At 43.2% G+C, this 14,199-nt stretch overlaps 1 protein-coding gene across 2 annotated transcripts in view; it reads left to right on the forward strand.

Moving 5' to 3' along the window:
* The first annotated feature begins 2,376 nt into the window (after window positions 1-2,376).
* DERL1 (derlin 1) overlaps window positions 2,377-14,199 on the forward strand; it is a 28,268-nt gene continuing 16,445 nt past the window's right edge. The window contains exons 1-2 of one of the 2 annotated variants that reach the window (XM_025923044.2): window positions 2,379-2,749; window positions 13,199-13,310. In XM_025923044.2, coding sequence (XP_025778829.1) covers window positions 2,597-2,749; window positions 13,199-13,310 — 265 coding nt within the window. In that variant the 5' untranslated portion in view covers window positions 2,379-2,596. Of the gene's footprint in view, window positions 2,750-13,198; window positions 13,311-14,199 lie in introns of both variants that reach the window. The other variant, XM_086695683.1, reaches the window with a different exon arrangement.

Below are 14,199 nucleotides of genomic sequence, written 5' to 3' on the forward strand. Positions count from 1 at the left end.
TATCTTGGATACAATGTGTAGTGGGTACAAGAAGATAGGGAGATGCAGAGAATGGAGCTCAGGCAATATCTCCAAATATTATGTTATTTATACAATGCTCTAGCTTTTAATTAATTAATTAATTAATTAATTAATTTTTTAAAATGTTTATTTATTTTTGAGAGAGACAGAGACAGAATGCGAGTGGGTTAGGGGCAGAGAGACAGGGAGACACAGAATCCGAAGCAGGCTCCAGGCTCTGAGCTGTCAGCACAGAGCCCGATGCAGGGATCGAACTTGTGAAGTGTGAGATCATGACCTGAGCTGAAGTCAGAAGCTCAACCGACTGAGCCACCCAGGCGCCCCTATTTTATTTATTTTTAAATCTTCTTTTATTTATTTTGAGTGAGAGAGAGAGAGAAAGAAGTGGGTGGGAGAGAAAGGGAGAGAGAGAGAGAATCCCAAGCAGGCTCCGTGCTGTCAGCACAGAGCCCAACTCAGGGCTCAAACTCACAAACCATGAGATCATGACCTGAGCCGAAATCAAGAGTCGGTCGCTTAACTGACTGAGCCACCCAGGGGCCCCTCTAGCTTTTATATCAATATTATTTTATAAGGTTGTACTAATTTATATTCCCACCAGCTTTGTATGAATGAGGGGTTTCTTTATATATTCTTTATGCCTGATATCGATTAGGTCTCCAAATGTTGTATACTTTTATCAGTCTGTGGAATACTTAGTGCCTTTTTATTCTGTAAATACGGTTTCTGTTAATGAACATCAGGGATGTTGTGCTGAAAAATCTTCTTTAAAATAATACATTGTTGTACACACTTCACGGTTTGAAATTTTTTTGGTATGGATGGAAAATCCCATTCTGGCCTGAAGGATCTGAGCTATATGGGTCATCCTGACACACGATTTTCAATCTAGTTGCAAAACTTTAAATAAGGAGTTTTCAGACCCAACATTCCACGTCTAACCTAAATTTGAGATTTCAAAGGGAAGAGGACCCTGGACTTGCTTCTAAGTTCAGGCCTAGGCTTTTTTTTTTTTTTTTTTTTAACTGGAATTTAACCTAAGCCTATTTTTTTTTTTTTAATATTTATTTTTTGAGAGAGCGCTAGCAGGGGAGGGGCAGCGAGAGGGGGACGGAGGATCTGAAGTGGGCTCTGCACAGACAGGCTGACACCAGTGAGCCCAATGTGGGGCTCGAACTCACAAACTGCGAGATCATGACCTGAGTGGAAGTTGGAGGCTCAACTTACTGAGCCACCCAGGTGCCCCTCAGGCCTAGGCTTGATGTTAACACTTTTACACACAGCATTGCTTTGCTTTGAGCCTATCAAAACACTGCTTCATTTAAATTTCACCAAAATTTTACTTCACCTTTCTTCGCAATCCAATAATGACCCTATTCTTTTTTTGCTTGATGAGATGGTCCAGGTTCCTCTGGAGTCCAGTATTCCTTGCTGCAGAAAGTAAATAAAACTAACTCTGGGCTACAGGCTTGTTTCTAGTGGTCTTTACTGGATGGCTTAATCAATCTTTTTTTTTTTTTTTCCCCTTTTGGCTTAATCAGTCTTAAACTGCAGGACTTACATCTGAAAATAACAGGAACAGTTTTGTCTCCCTTTTTACAGATTAAGAATAAGGTGGATTCTCATCTACTTGTAATTAAATCCTGCTTGAGGAATTATATTCATAGTTAAGAATATAACTTTGCTTTCAGTTCCTCTAACATTCCAAGCTAACAGGAGTGGCTGTTTTCTCTGCAAGGAAAACTCCCCAGTTCTTGCCTGGGGGGGTGGGGGTGGTTCAGCTCAAAGGACACTTCATCCAAGGTCTCCTTGACCATTCTCATCTAAAGTAGTCATCTTTCCCCACGTTTCCCCGCTCCCACCCCGTCACTCTACTGCATCATCCTATTTTTTATTCCTTTTTTTTCCCACTCTCTGAAATTATCTTTTGCACTTATTAGTAGTTGTCTAACCCCATCAGAATGTAAGCTCTAGGAGAGAAGGTACCACAACAGCTCTGATAGTCGCAGGATCCTCGGTGTCTAGAACCCTACCTAGAACCCTGGCACTTAGCCCTCAACAAACATTTGTCAAATGAAAGAACAGATGAGGAACTATGTACTTTATTTTCCTCCTTCCTTTTTAAACACCATCCAAGAGCACCCACCTGGATTACAACTCCGGCTTGAACTAGGTAGTAGGCGTTAAGCCTCGCCATTGGCTGGAGTATTTGCCGTTGCCCCTGGCAACCACTGTTTCCCACCAGTTGTGCCTTCTCCCCGCTTGGCCCCGCCCCATACCGTCCTTCCCCCGTACCGCGGAGCCGCGGCCCTGTGGTAAAATCGGTGCTTGCCCTTTAAGCGGCGGGACTTCTGGTCAACGTCTTCCGCGGCCGCCGGAAGGGGAAGTTTCGCCGCCGAACGCTCCCTCGCTCGTCCGAATTCGGTGGCGCCACGTCCGCCGATCTCCGCCTTCTTATCGGCGACTTGGGCGGCTTCCGCCTCGACACCTTCCACTCGCTGAACGGGCCGTGTCGTGAGGGGCCAGGGACTGGGAGTCGGCGGCTGTGCGCATCCTGGCCACCTAAAAGGTGAAGATGTCGGACATCGGGGACTGGTTCAGAAGCATCCCGGCCATCACTCGCTACTGGTTCGCCGCCACTGTCGCGGTGCCCTTGGTCGGCAAACTCGGTCTCATCAGCCCGGCCTACTTCTTCCTCTGGCCTGAAGCCTTCCTCTATCGCTTCCAGGTACTGACCAGCGCGGAGGGGCGTGGAGACTACAGGTCCCAGGAGGCCCGGCAGTGGCGGAGCGTAGACCGGCATGTCGTTGGCGCGCGGTGCCTGGTGGGATTTGTAGTGCGACGGCTCCAGTGGTTTAGGGCGAGGTCCTGTGGTTTGGGGGCGGGTGGAGGCAAAAAAGGGGTCTGGAGCTAGGGCACGGATGGTTGGAGAAGTGGCTTTGGCCCATTGGGAAGGGACTGATTTTGCTCTTCTATTAAGATTATGCTCCCTGCCCTCTGCATTCAGAGAAGGAGCCAGTGGGAAGGTAATTCTGTGATCGTTGTTAATCTTTTGGACGCCGGTGATTAGCACCCTGGTTCTACCCGGAGCAGGTGCCCTCTGACCTTCCTCTGCCACTCACGTGGGTGCCATGAGGATGTCAATTTACTCAACATTCAGCCGAGTACTTCTTATGTTAATAGAGGCTTTTTTTTTTTTCTTTGCGGGAGTGGTTTGTGGTCAGATGCAGAGTGGGTTTGTTTATCTGCGTTCCACCTAGCCCCGACCTAGTATGTGACATGTAGTAGTAGAATGTATGAAGGGACGAGTAAAGAGGAAATTGTTCCCAAAATAGAAGGCCTTGCTATTTAAGCATGAAGGAAACTTTCCAGGGTATTTCTGGCAAGGGAATATTAGTTTTCCGGAGATTATCTTTATTCACTAGATTCTGTGATTTAGATCTTTACTCAGTGGCAGGTCAGGTACTAAGATTTGACATTAATTTGAGCACATTAATTGGCATGTGGATAACCTGACTTGTCTCCCCCCAATTTACTGTTTCTTAGTCTCTGCTGCTTGTTCCTCATCATCGTGACCTTTAAATGTTGTGATGTGCCCCAGGGATCAGTTATAGGCCCTTTTCTCTACCGGTCTCCAGCTATAGGAGATCTCATTTAGCTTCATGGGTTTAAATACTTTCTATAAACTGAGGACTCTCAAATACAAATATACATATTTTCAGTCCAGATCTGTCTCCTGATATCCAACTGTCTGTTTGAAATTACCACTCGGATGACTAATAGGCATCTCAAATTTAACATGTCCCCAAATGGTTACCCTTTTCCTTTGCCCTAGAAGTAAAGAGCAATTTCATTATTGCAGGAGCTCAAGCTACCAGTTACGGAGTCATCGTCGACTTGTCTTTCTCCCACATCCCATAACTTGCCAGCTACTAGTTTGCTCTACTTTAGACATATGTCCAGAGTAACAGGTCCCTTTTCATTCTCCATTGCAAGCCATTATCATTCCAGCTCATGTCCTTTCCGTCTTTTCTGTAGACAGCTGGAGTGATCCTTTTGAAATATAAATCAAGCCTGTCTGTCCTCTATCCCGAACCTTCCATGTCTTCTCAAATCAGATGTATAAAATGCAAGTCCTTCCAGTGGCCTGCAAAGCCCCCTACTGCCGCTCTGGCCTTAACTGCTGCTACTATCCATCTTGCACCTTAGGCTCCACGGTGGAATCCTTGCTCTTCCTTCAGCAGCTGACGCCCTCTCCTCAGGTTGCTAGCATGTGTTGTTTCTCTGTTTGAGGACGATAACCTTGATTTACCTCTTTACCTTCTTCAAGTCTCTTCCCGGTGCCACCTTATTGGCAAGGTGTTATGGATTGCCCTACATGAATTAATACCCCTCCTTCACTCCATCTCCTTTGTGCTTAATTTTACTTGCTACATATCACCTGTTGGCATTGGTTAGTCAGCTTCCCTTCAGAAAAGAAGGCGCCACGAGAACCAGATCCCTGACTTGTTTACCACCGTCTTTGTTACCTAGAATAGGGCCTGGCACATAGCAGGTGCTTTCATGTTGGTTGAATGCATGGAAATAGTTGGCACTTGCCGGTGCTGGGCACTGGAGCTACAATAGTGAATAGGACAGAAAGTCCCAGCTCCCATGAAGAAAATAAGAGAGAGGCATATGATCGAGGGTGACTTAAGGCATATAACGTTGGATAGAGTGTTCCAGAAAGGCTTCGGAGAAGATGCCTGAACTGAAATCCGAATGCCGAGGCGCCAGCTTTGGGAAGATCCGGCTCTGGGGACAGCCTTCTAAGAACAAGGGTTAGCAAGAGGAAGGCTGGGAGGCAGGCCCCAGAAACGGAAGGAAGACCGGATAGCTGGTTACAAGTCAGCTGTAGGGATGAGGATTGGCAGATGCAGACAGAGATAACCAGGGGTGAGTACGATAAAGCACGGATGGAAAGGTGGGCTGGGCTTGGGTTGTACAGGACTTTGTGCTTTGAACTTTATTTATTTACTAAAGAATTTTTTTTAATGTTTTATCTATTTTTTGGCAGAGAGAGAGCATGTGAATGGGTGAGGGGCAGAGAGAGGAGATTAAGATCTGAAGCGGGCCCTGTGCTGACAGGCTGACAGCAGCTAGCCCCTTGTGGGGCTTGAACTCACAAACTGTGAGATCATGACCTGAGCCAGAGTCAGACGCTCAACTGACTAAGCCATCCAGGTGCCTCTGAGCTTTATTTTGAAGACACCAGGAAGGCTTTGGAGCATTTTGAACAGAGAACTGGCAAGATTGCTTGACCGCTCTGTGGGACGGACTTAGCACCCGGGATGGGGGAGAGAGAGAAATCCAGTTAGAAGGCAAGAGAGATGATGTTTTGGGTCAGGGTGACTGCAGAGGTAGAAGTAGGTAGATTTTGGAGTAGCGTGGACAAGGTTGCTGCTGAATGAATGTGGCAGGGGAGTAGCTGAAGGAAGCAGGACTCAAAGATGCCACTGTTTCCACAGTGGATGGTGGAGTCCTTTACCAAGTGGGAAATGTTTAGGATGGCGTAGGTTTGGGGGGCCAGGGGAGGGTGTGGATGAAGAGTTTCTGTGTTGGCCATGTTACGTCTAGAGATGTTTCTTAGGCATCTGAGTGCAGAAGTTAAGCAGGCAGTTGGAGATTAGAAAATGATGTGGGCCCGCTGCCAGCTCTGGTTATTATTTGTGACCTAGTGGCTGTTGTGCACTTTGTGCCTGGTGGGTGGCATGCTGGGTAATATGTGCGCAGGAGGAGCGGTGGTTGTAAGTCATTTTGTGAGAAGGATCTGGTCAAAACTGGCTCTTTGACCCTCCTTGCAAAATCTTGCTCACTTGTGTTGTCAGACTGGTAAAATAAGAAAGCCTTTCTAATAGACTGCAGGTGAATGTTGACAGATGTGCCTTGATTAGAAGAGTCATCATTCGTGTCCCCCCTCCCGTGCTTTTCCCATCTTCCTTACATTGTTTTGTCGTCCTGAGAGCTGGGAGAAGCAGTGGGGGGCAGGACAGTGCGCTGGTTGTCCAGATGGGAAAAGGCCAGTATCTAGACCTTCTCTCTGCTGCTCTGGCTCGTGCCCATTCTGGACAAATTTAGCTTTCAGACCCACCTAGAGGAACTCATTTGCAAATGAAGCAGCTGAAAGAAAACCTGCATCTGAGAGGTCGGTGTGTGACAAACAGCATGCGGTGTGCTTTCTGCTGGAGGCTCATCTTTTCCTTCGAAGCTGAGCCTTGAACAGCTTAAAAAAAATTGGGGATGATTGATTTAGAATTGCGGATTCATGTTGGAAGAGATGAAAGTCACTTTTCCTCCTTATCTTTAGGCTTCATCTGACTAGCTTGTTGGTTTGGAACTGCAGAGTTTAAAGTATTATTTTTCTTAGTTTGGATGGGATGTTAAGACTCACTGTGCCGTTATCTAAAGTTCCCAGTCCCTCACGTTCAACACGCATTGATCAGATAGCTGCTTCATAATGATGAAATAAATGTCTTCCTGCTGGTCCTTGATGACCTAGTCCTGCAGCCCTTCGTGCTTTCTGAGCTCGTGTCTCCCAGGGCTGTCTATCTCTCTGGACAGAGGCACCGCACCTCCTTGCATCTCTGTTGTACTTCCACGCCACCTCGTTCAGCTCCCACGGGCATCCTGAGACCAGTATCACTCCAGTTTGTAATCATCTCCAGTTCCGGTTTCTACTGTGGTGAGTCAGATAGTTTTGACCTGCCTCTTTCAACTCCTTCACATCGTATCTACCAAAACACACAGTTAAGTGTTTAGCAAACATTTTTGAGGGTGATTTCTTCCAAGTCAATTATCTACTTTCTCTTAAAATAGAAAGACCAGGGGATTTCAAGGAATTGAGTCATGGTTCCCCAAGACCTGGCTCAGCCCCGTATTCATTATATGCCCTCAGGCAAGTTACTTAGTACTCTTTCTGAGCCTCAGTTTCGTTACCTAAAAGTGGGGGGTCATTTAATACCATATGAACTCTGATCTAACTCCATAGATTATAAGATGCACCATCAATTTAATACAACTTTTTGGAGGGGAGGGAGAGTAGAAATTCCATTAAATGAATGTATTGGATTGTAAGCCGCATACTAATTTTAGAAACACAAAAATGAGTGTCTTCAAATTGAAGAAGTATGTTATCTACTCCATGCCTCTGTCATGTAAAATTCATAGCAAAATGTAAAGTTCCCAGTATATATTCTCGTAATAAGCTGTTCAAAAATAGTGTCCATTTTTATTTTCTAGTGAATAGTAATTCCTTCCATTACTGCCTTTTCTCTCTGGGCAGTAAGAGTCTAATTTTTTTTTTTTATTTTTTAGTAAAAAAATTCTTTTAATGTTTATTTATTTTTGAGAGAGAGAGAGACAGAGACAGAGTGTGAGTGGGAGGGGTAGGGGTAGAGAGGAAAGGAGACCTAGAATCCAAAGCAGGCTCCAGACTCTGAGCTGTCAGCACAGAGCCCGATGCGGGGCTCAAACTCACAAACCGTGAGATCATGACCTGAGCTGAAGTTGGACACTTAACTGACTGAGCCATCCAGGGCCCCCCCCAAGATTCTAATTTTAATTTGTAACTGAAATTGAAATGTGACTGCTGGATGATTATCCTGTATTTTGCCCCCTTAAAAGCATCCTGACTTCAAGTGGGAAGAGATGAACTCTCAATTTGCCTCATTTGTTTTCAGGAATCAGAAGAAATGGCATCCGCCAAATCCGTGATTTGGGCCTTGTGCTTATATTTGCCAAGCTTTTGCTTTATGTTATTTACCTTTAACCTGATGATAGCAACCCTAGCAGATTGGATTAAGAGTGTATTGGGGAAGGGGCACCTGGGTGGCTCAGTTGGTTAAGTGTCGACTCTTGATTTTGGCTTAGGTCATGATCTCACGGTTTGTGAGATTGGGCCCTGCCCTGGGCTCTGTGCTGGCAGCAGGGAGCTTGCTTGGGATTCTCTTTCTCCCTCTCTTTGCCCCTCCCCCGGTCACGTTTTTTCACTCTCTCTCTTTCTCTCAAAATAAATAAACTTAAAAAAAAAAGCACACCGGGGAAGAGAAACCTATACATTGCATAACCAGAAGGGAGATGAACTTGGTCTCTAGGCTGAGCATGGAAGTAGCCTCAAGGTTTGGATTAGAACTTTAGTGGCTAGTGTTTTGGTATGTGTAGCTTTAATGTCTTTCCTTAACAGTCCTGTCCACTTCAGTCCGCTTTATACGTTTACAAGTTGCTGAATTTTTAAAAACTGAATACCTGTGTATAACCAGCACCCAGATCAAGAAGCAGAACATACCAGTAAACCTTCCTGTAGCTCCCTTCTGGTAACTGCCCCCTCCAAGGGTAACTACTATCTTACCTTTTAGTATCATAGATTGCGTTTGCCAATTAGTTTACTTTCTATGAATGAAATCTTACGGGATGTATTCTATTGGGTCTGGTCTCTTTTTAACAGTGCATTTGAGTCACTAGTACTGTTGCTCATGGGTATAGATTGTTCCTCCTCATATCGGTCCATCGTGTGACTAGATCACCATCTCTTTTCCCCATTCTACTGATGATGGGTCTTTTGGATAGTGTCTGGTTTTGGCTGTAATGAATAGTGCTGTGAACATTCTGGTACATGTCTTGGTGAACACAGGTATGCGTTTCTGTTGAGTACATACCCAGGGGTAGGATAGATGGCTTCCAATAGCTCTTTTACAGTCCACAGTTGAGCCTCGGTGCCTTTCATTTTTCATTCGTTTTTCTTGCCTACCTAGGATGTCAAAAAAAAAAAAAAGAAAAGAAAAAGCCACACTTTGCTAACATCAGCATTTGGCACATGGATGCTCCTCTTCTTTCTTGTTTGGTGACCTGTGTAGAGTTTCTTACCTCCAAAGCAATCAATTTGTACCGTTTCAGAAAAAAAAAAAAGTCTGCTTTTGGTACTTTAGAACTCCCCCCACTTTAGACTCTGGGTAGCGTTTGTCATTATTTCAGCAGCAGATTGTTTGGGAGAATTTTAGTTCAAGGCTGGCTGCCACCCACTCTCTCAACAGAAGCTGTGGGACTAGTAAGTAAAGAACGATGTCTTACCCCTTTTCAGAGGCCTTAGATGCCAGTGCAGATGTGGGCCTCCTTCTAAGTGAGGGACTCTGTGCAGATCACCTAAACTCTCATGAGGGCCCAGCTTTCCTCAAGAAAAAGCTGGGGGTGATGATGGTTCCTACCTTGGGAGGCTGTGGGGATAAAATGAGCTGCTCCCCTCCCCTCCCCTCTGCCTGCCGGTCCTGTGCCCTCGGTGCTGCACCTGGCTCCCCATTGTGGGGTGGGGGCAGGCTCCCCAGGGCGGAAAGCATGTCTGCACTCCCAGCCCTGAAAATCCATTTTCTTATTCTAACTATTTGCATGTCAGAGGAAAGGAGGGAATTTAGCTGGGCCCCTTCATTGGGGATTCCAGAAATACATTGTGTTTTTCTGAAGAGATAAGTTCTCTCCTGGTGTTTTCAAATTATCATTTTAAAGTAATACAAAAATAATATCAAGTCTCTTAGATCAATGAAAGCCAAGTATAACTCAAGGGTAAGCTTAATGAACGGGGAAAAGAAGTGAGATATTTTGACAGACACTGATTTCCAAAGCACAGGTGCACACAGGGGCTAAAAATAGCATGGTGGCGTCAGTGTTAGGGGAAAATGTAGTCGGAAAAAAACAGGGTTTCTTTTCCAAAATCAGGTCCTGAGTAATTTGCAGGGATATGGAGGTAGCTTAAAATGGGAATTTGTAAAAACTATGTCAGTGTGTGTCTTCTAAGAGATTGTAATCATCATACACCTACACGTACAATTTTTTTTTTCAAAGCACCTTTGTAATCCGTTTTCTTAATTCCAATGTTTTATAAAATCTGTGAGCTAAGGAGGGCAGAGTCATAGGACAGACATCACCGGGTAGATGAAGATATACACTCAGAGGTCTAGACTTTTCCAAGGCCCTGCGGCTACTTAAGAGCCAAGGCCAGGGCTAGCTTGCTTCTGGTCTTTGCCCCCAGTGCTTTTCGGAAGCAGGGAGAATCAGGATTATACAAGTATAGGAGGACTTAAAATTTTTACTAGTTGTAATTATAGCTCATAGTAATGATGCCACTTGTGAGAGACATTGTAAAAACAGGGGTTTTTTGTCATAAACTCTGGAGTCAAGCTGTCTGGGATAAAATTCTACCTCCCCCACCTGCTAGCTATTATTTAACCTTTTCTCATTTCTGTTCTTCTTCTGTAAAATCCGCCCCCCGAGTCAGTGCATGTAAATGAGCAGAATAGCACACTTTTTTTTTTTTTTTTTTTAAACCACCCATCAGAATAGGGCAAGTATTAGTCTATCATTCCCCTTTTACAGATGGAAATTGAGGCCCGGAAGTGATAGCTTGTAAGCCAAACACTTAACATCTTGGTGTTCTCAAATCACTTCTGGTGAGAACTCACTCACAGTCCTCAAATCTTTTCCGTTAAATGATGCGTCTATGTTAAAGTTGTGAATAAATCCACATGAGTTTTAACTTACTTTCTTTTACTGGTTTAATAGAGGGTTCTTGCAAAGTCACTCTTCTGGGTGTTTTTATAAAGCGCGTTTTCTTCCGCAGGGAACGGAGCCTTGAGGGCTACATTCCTGTACTCGGAGGATGTAACGTGGCAGCTCTGTGTCCGGCCAGGCGCCACCGCCAGTGTCCCCCATTCCAGCCACACCCACACTGTCAGCAGTACCTGTTCAGTGCTCTTGTAGTTCTCTCGGACTTTAGTCGTTTTCCCAAGACCAGACCACCCCTCCCTCGTGCCCACTCTTTGCTTCTTCACATGACCCACTACCGAGAACATCTGGATGCTGGGGGGGGGGGGGGGGGTCTTACATGCTTGCCAAGCGAGACACATAGCTCTCCAGGCAAAAGCCAGCATTATGCTGGCATTTCCGAAGGACTGGGAAGGTCGTCTACTTCAACCACTATTATTATTTAAGGTTGTTCAGGGGGTACTAGCCAGTGAATTAGACCACAATGGAATGAGATACAAAATTTTATTTACAGATAGAGTTGTATACTTTGAAAGCCCAAGAGGCTCAGTTTTCAAATCTATTACAAACAATAAAGTAATCCAGCTAATACTACAAACAGTAAGGTAATTCGGCTTTGGTGGTTTGGTATTAGAGCTAGAAAGCATAGCTCAATAGAAAACTTCTAAAAGCTGTGAAAGACTTCTTCCTGGCTGGGAATGGTTATCACATTGATATAATAAAGATGCTGATTCTAGTTCTTTTGAGAAAATAAAATGTTGAGACCAGCCAAGAAAATCATGACAAATGTGGAAGAAAAACAGGAGGGGGATTATTTAATCATATCACTTTACCAGATATTGTTACATATTATAAAACTAGACATTAAAATAGCTTGATATTGATAGGGGAATTCAGTTTCAAACAGGATAGCATTTTAATATAATAATAGATTTTAATATAAAAGGAAATAAATAGATAATGAAAATAGCTTTTTGGAACACCTGGGTGGCTCGATTGGTTGTGTCTGACTTCAGCTTAAGGTCATAATCTCGTGGTTCACGATTTCGAGCCCCATGTCAGGCTCTGTGCTGACAGCTCCGAGCCTGGAGCCTGCTTCGGATTCTGTGTCTCCCTCTCTCTCTACCCCTGCCTGGCTCGCACTCTGTCTCTCTGTCAAAAATAAACATTAAAAAATATTTTAAAAAAAACAAGAAAGAAAGTAGTGTTTCAAATGAATGGAGAAAGTATGGGTTACTCTGTAAATGGGATTGGGAAAGCTGAGTGAGCACCTAGAAAAAGAAGTAGGTTATCTTCCTTACTCCTGAGATGAACATGAATGTGCCACGGTAGGACTGTGAATATTTTGATACTCTTAAGTGGAGACGTAGCTTGTGAGCTACATGAGCATCCAAGTACACCCGACGGATACATTTGCCTACCTTAAATTACACTTTTACATGTCAAAATATGGCAAGCATACCGTAAAAGCATAGATGAATGGCCAGAAAATATTTGCAACAATGAGAAAGGGGAATTTCCATAATATATAAAGAAATGCAAATCTGGCAGGAAAATGAAGAAAGGAAGTGCTAAAGTTTTAAAAACAGTTCGTAAATACACACTAAATGGTGACGGCGTGGAGAAAGACGGGCATTAATGTACATTTTAGGAGTAAGTATAGGAGTTGGTTAAACATTTTTGTAGGCATTTGGCAATGTCTACCAAAATTAAATGCAGAAGTCTGTTAATTTAGCAGATTAACTCACAGGATTTGATCCTATATGTAAGTGTATAAAGAGGATATTCGAGAATATTCAACCGTGGCCTTGTAACGGTTTAAACAAATTTTGGACCTTCACATAAAAGGAATACTTTACAGCCAATAAAAATATTTTGTCAAGGGACTTAAGGCATAGAACCATGCAATACAAGGTAAGATGAAAAAGAATGAACAGTAGTAACACATAATGTTATTGAAAGAAATACAAGAAACTGATTGTTGTTGATGGAAAGGGAATCAGGAGATGAAGGTCAGGAGGAAGACTTCCTTCTCATTGTAGACTTTTTGGTAAGAGTGTGTGTGTGTGTGTGTGTGTGTGTGTGTGTGTGTGTGTGTGTTGAGGGGATGGGACAGTTGTAAAGTCATATATCCATATTGCCTAAATAGCACAGTGATTTGAATAAAAACATTTCTATTTTACTTCTACCTTTTGAAAATGACATTTTTTGGTAAGGTTTGTCACCCCGGTATATTCTTTCTCCCAAAAGGAGATATTACTGTGCTGTTGGAGCCTGTCTTTATAATTCATTTTTGACAGGCTTAACTATGGCCCTTCTCCCAGTAAAGACTAACCATATATTTCGTTAGTATTGATTTTTTTCAACTTGGTTAGGAATATTTATTGCTTATATTACATGATTTTATTCCATCGCTTTGCAGATTGGTATGATGGTAGCTGATGGGAGCTTTTCTTCAGTGTTCTTGAATTATATTGGTGGTATCCCTTTGGTTGCTTTCATCACAGAGGAGAATGTTTTGCAAGGGTGAATTTTGTTGAGTTGAAAAAAAAAAACAATTAACCAGGCTTGGAGAAACTAACCACTGTGTCTGTTTTGATCTGGACAGATTTGGAGGCCAATCACTGCCACCTTTTATTTCCCTGTGGGTCCAGGAACTGGATTTCTTTATTTGGTCAATTTATATTTCTTATATCAGTATTCTACACGTCTTGAAACAGGTATGTTGTCCATAGTTGTCTTAAGATTTGTTTCTAATTCACCAGTTCTAATTTACCAGTTACTTATTGGAAGAATTCTGAGGGCAGTTAGCTTGTAAGGAAATGGCATAATGATAATCAATGCTCAGTAGTAACTGTGCCAGGACTGTACTAGGCGCTTAGTTTATTTGATTTTTAATCCTCACGACATCATCATGAAGCATAAGTAACAGTGTCACCATTTTATAGGTGAAAAAAAATGAAAGACCAGAGCTTAATACATCTTGTCCCTACCTTGTCCTTAGTGGCTGACTTGTGTGCCTCTCACTTAAATTTGACTTCTCACCCATTTCTGTCACATGGTACTCATTTGTCCTTTATTTTATTTATTTTTTAAGTTGACTTCACACTCCGTTTGGAGCCCACTGTGGGGCTTGAACTCACAACTCTGAGATCAAGACCTGAGCTGAGATCAAGAGTCGGACATTTAACTGACTGAGTGACCCAGGTGCCCCAGTCCTTGTCCTTAAATGTCAACTGGGCTGAAGTGTATATATCTCCCAGACTGGGGTTGAAAAACACTTCTTCATGCTATGAAAGCCTTAAGTTATTCTCTGTGATTGAATTACTCACTTTTGAAATATATAACTGGGATTTAATAATATGGTAGTTTATTAGATAGGACTGCCCATATGGTGTTATGGGTAAGTTTTTTTGCTTGTTTGGTTTTTTACAAAAATCTTTTCTTAAAAGTTTCTCGGTATTGTTATTTCCTTTGTACAATACCTCGTGTGCTGTTCTGAGTTGCTTATCCTGAGAGCAGTAAATTGATGCTGCTGGGTCAAAATGTGAACAAAGTTTTATTAAGCCTAAATGATTTTGAAAAGGTTGGCCGACTCCAGAGACCTTA

The sequence above is a fragment of the Puma concolor genome, chromosome F2 (genome assembly GCF_028749965.1).
Source record: "Puma concolor isolate L17-30 chromosome F2, mPumCon1.1.hap2, whole genome shotgun sequence".
Lineage (NCBI taxonomy): Eukaryota > Metazoa > Chordata > Mammalia > Carnivora > Felidae > Puma > Puma concolor.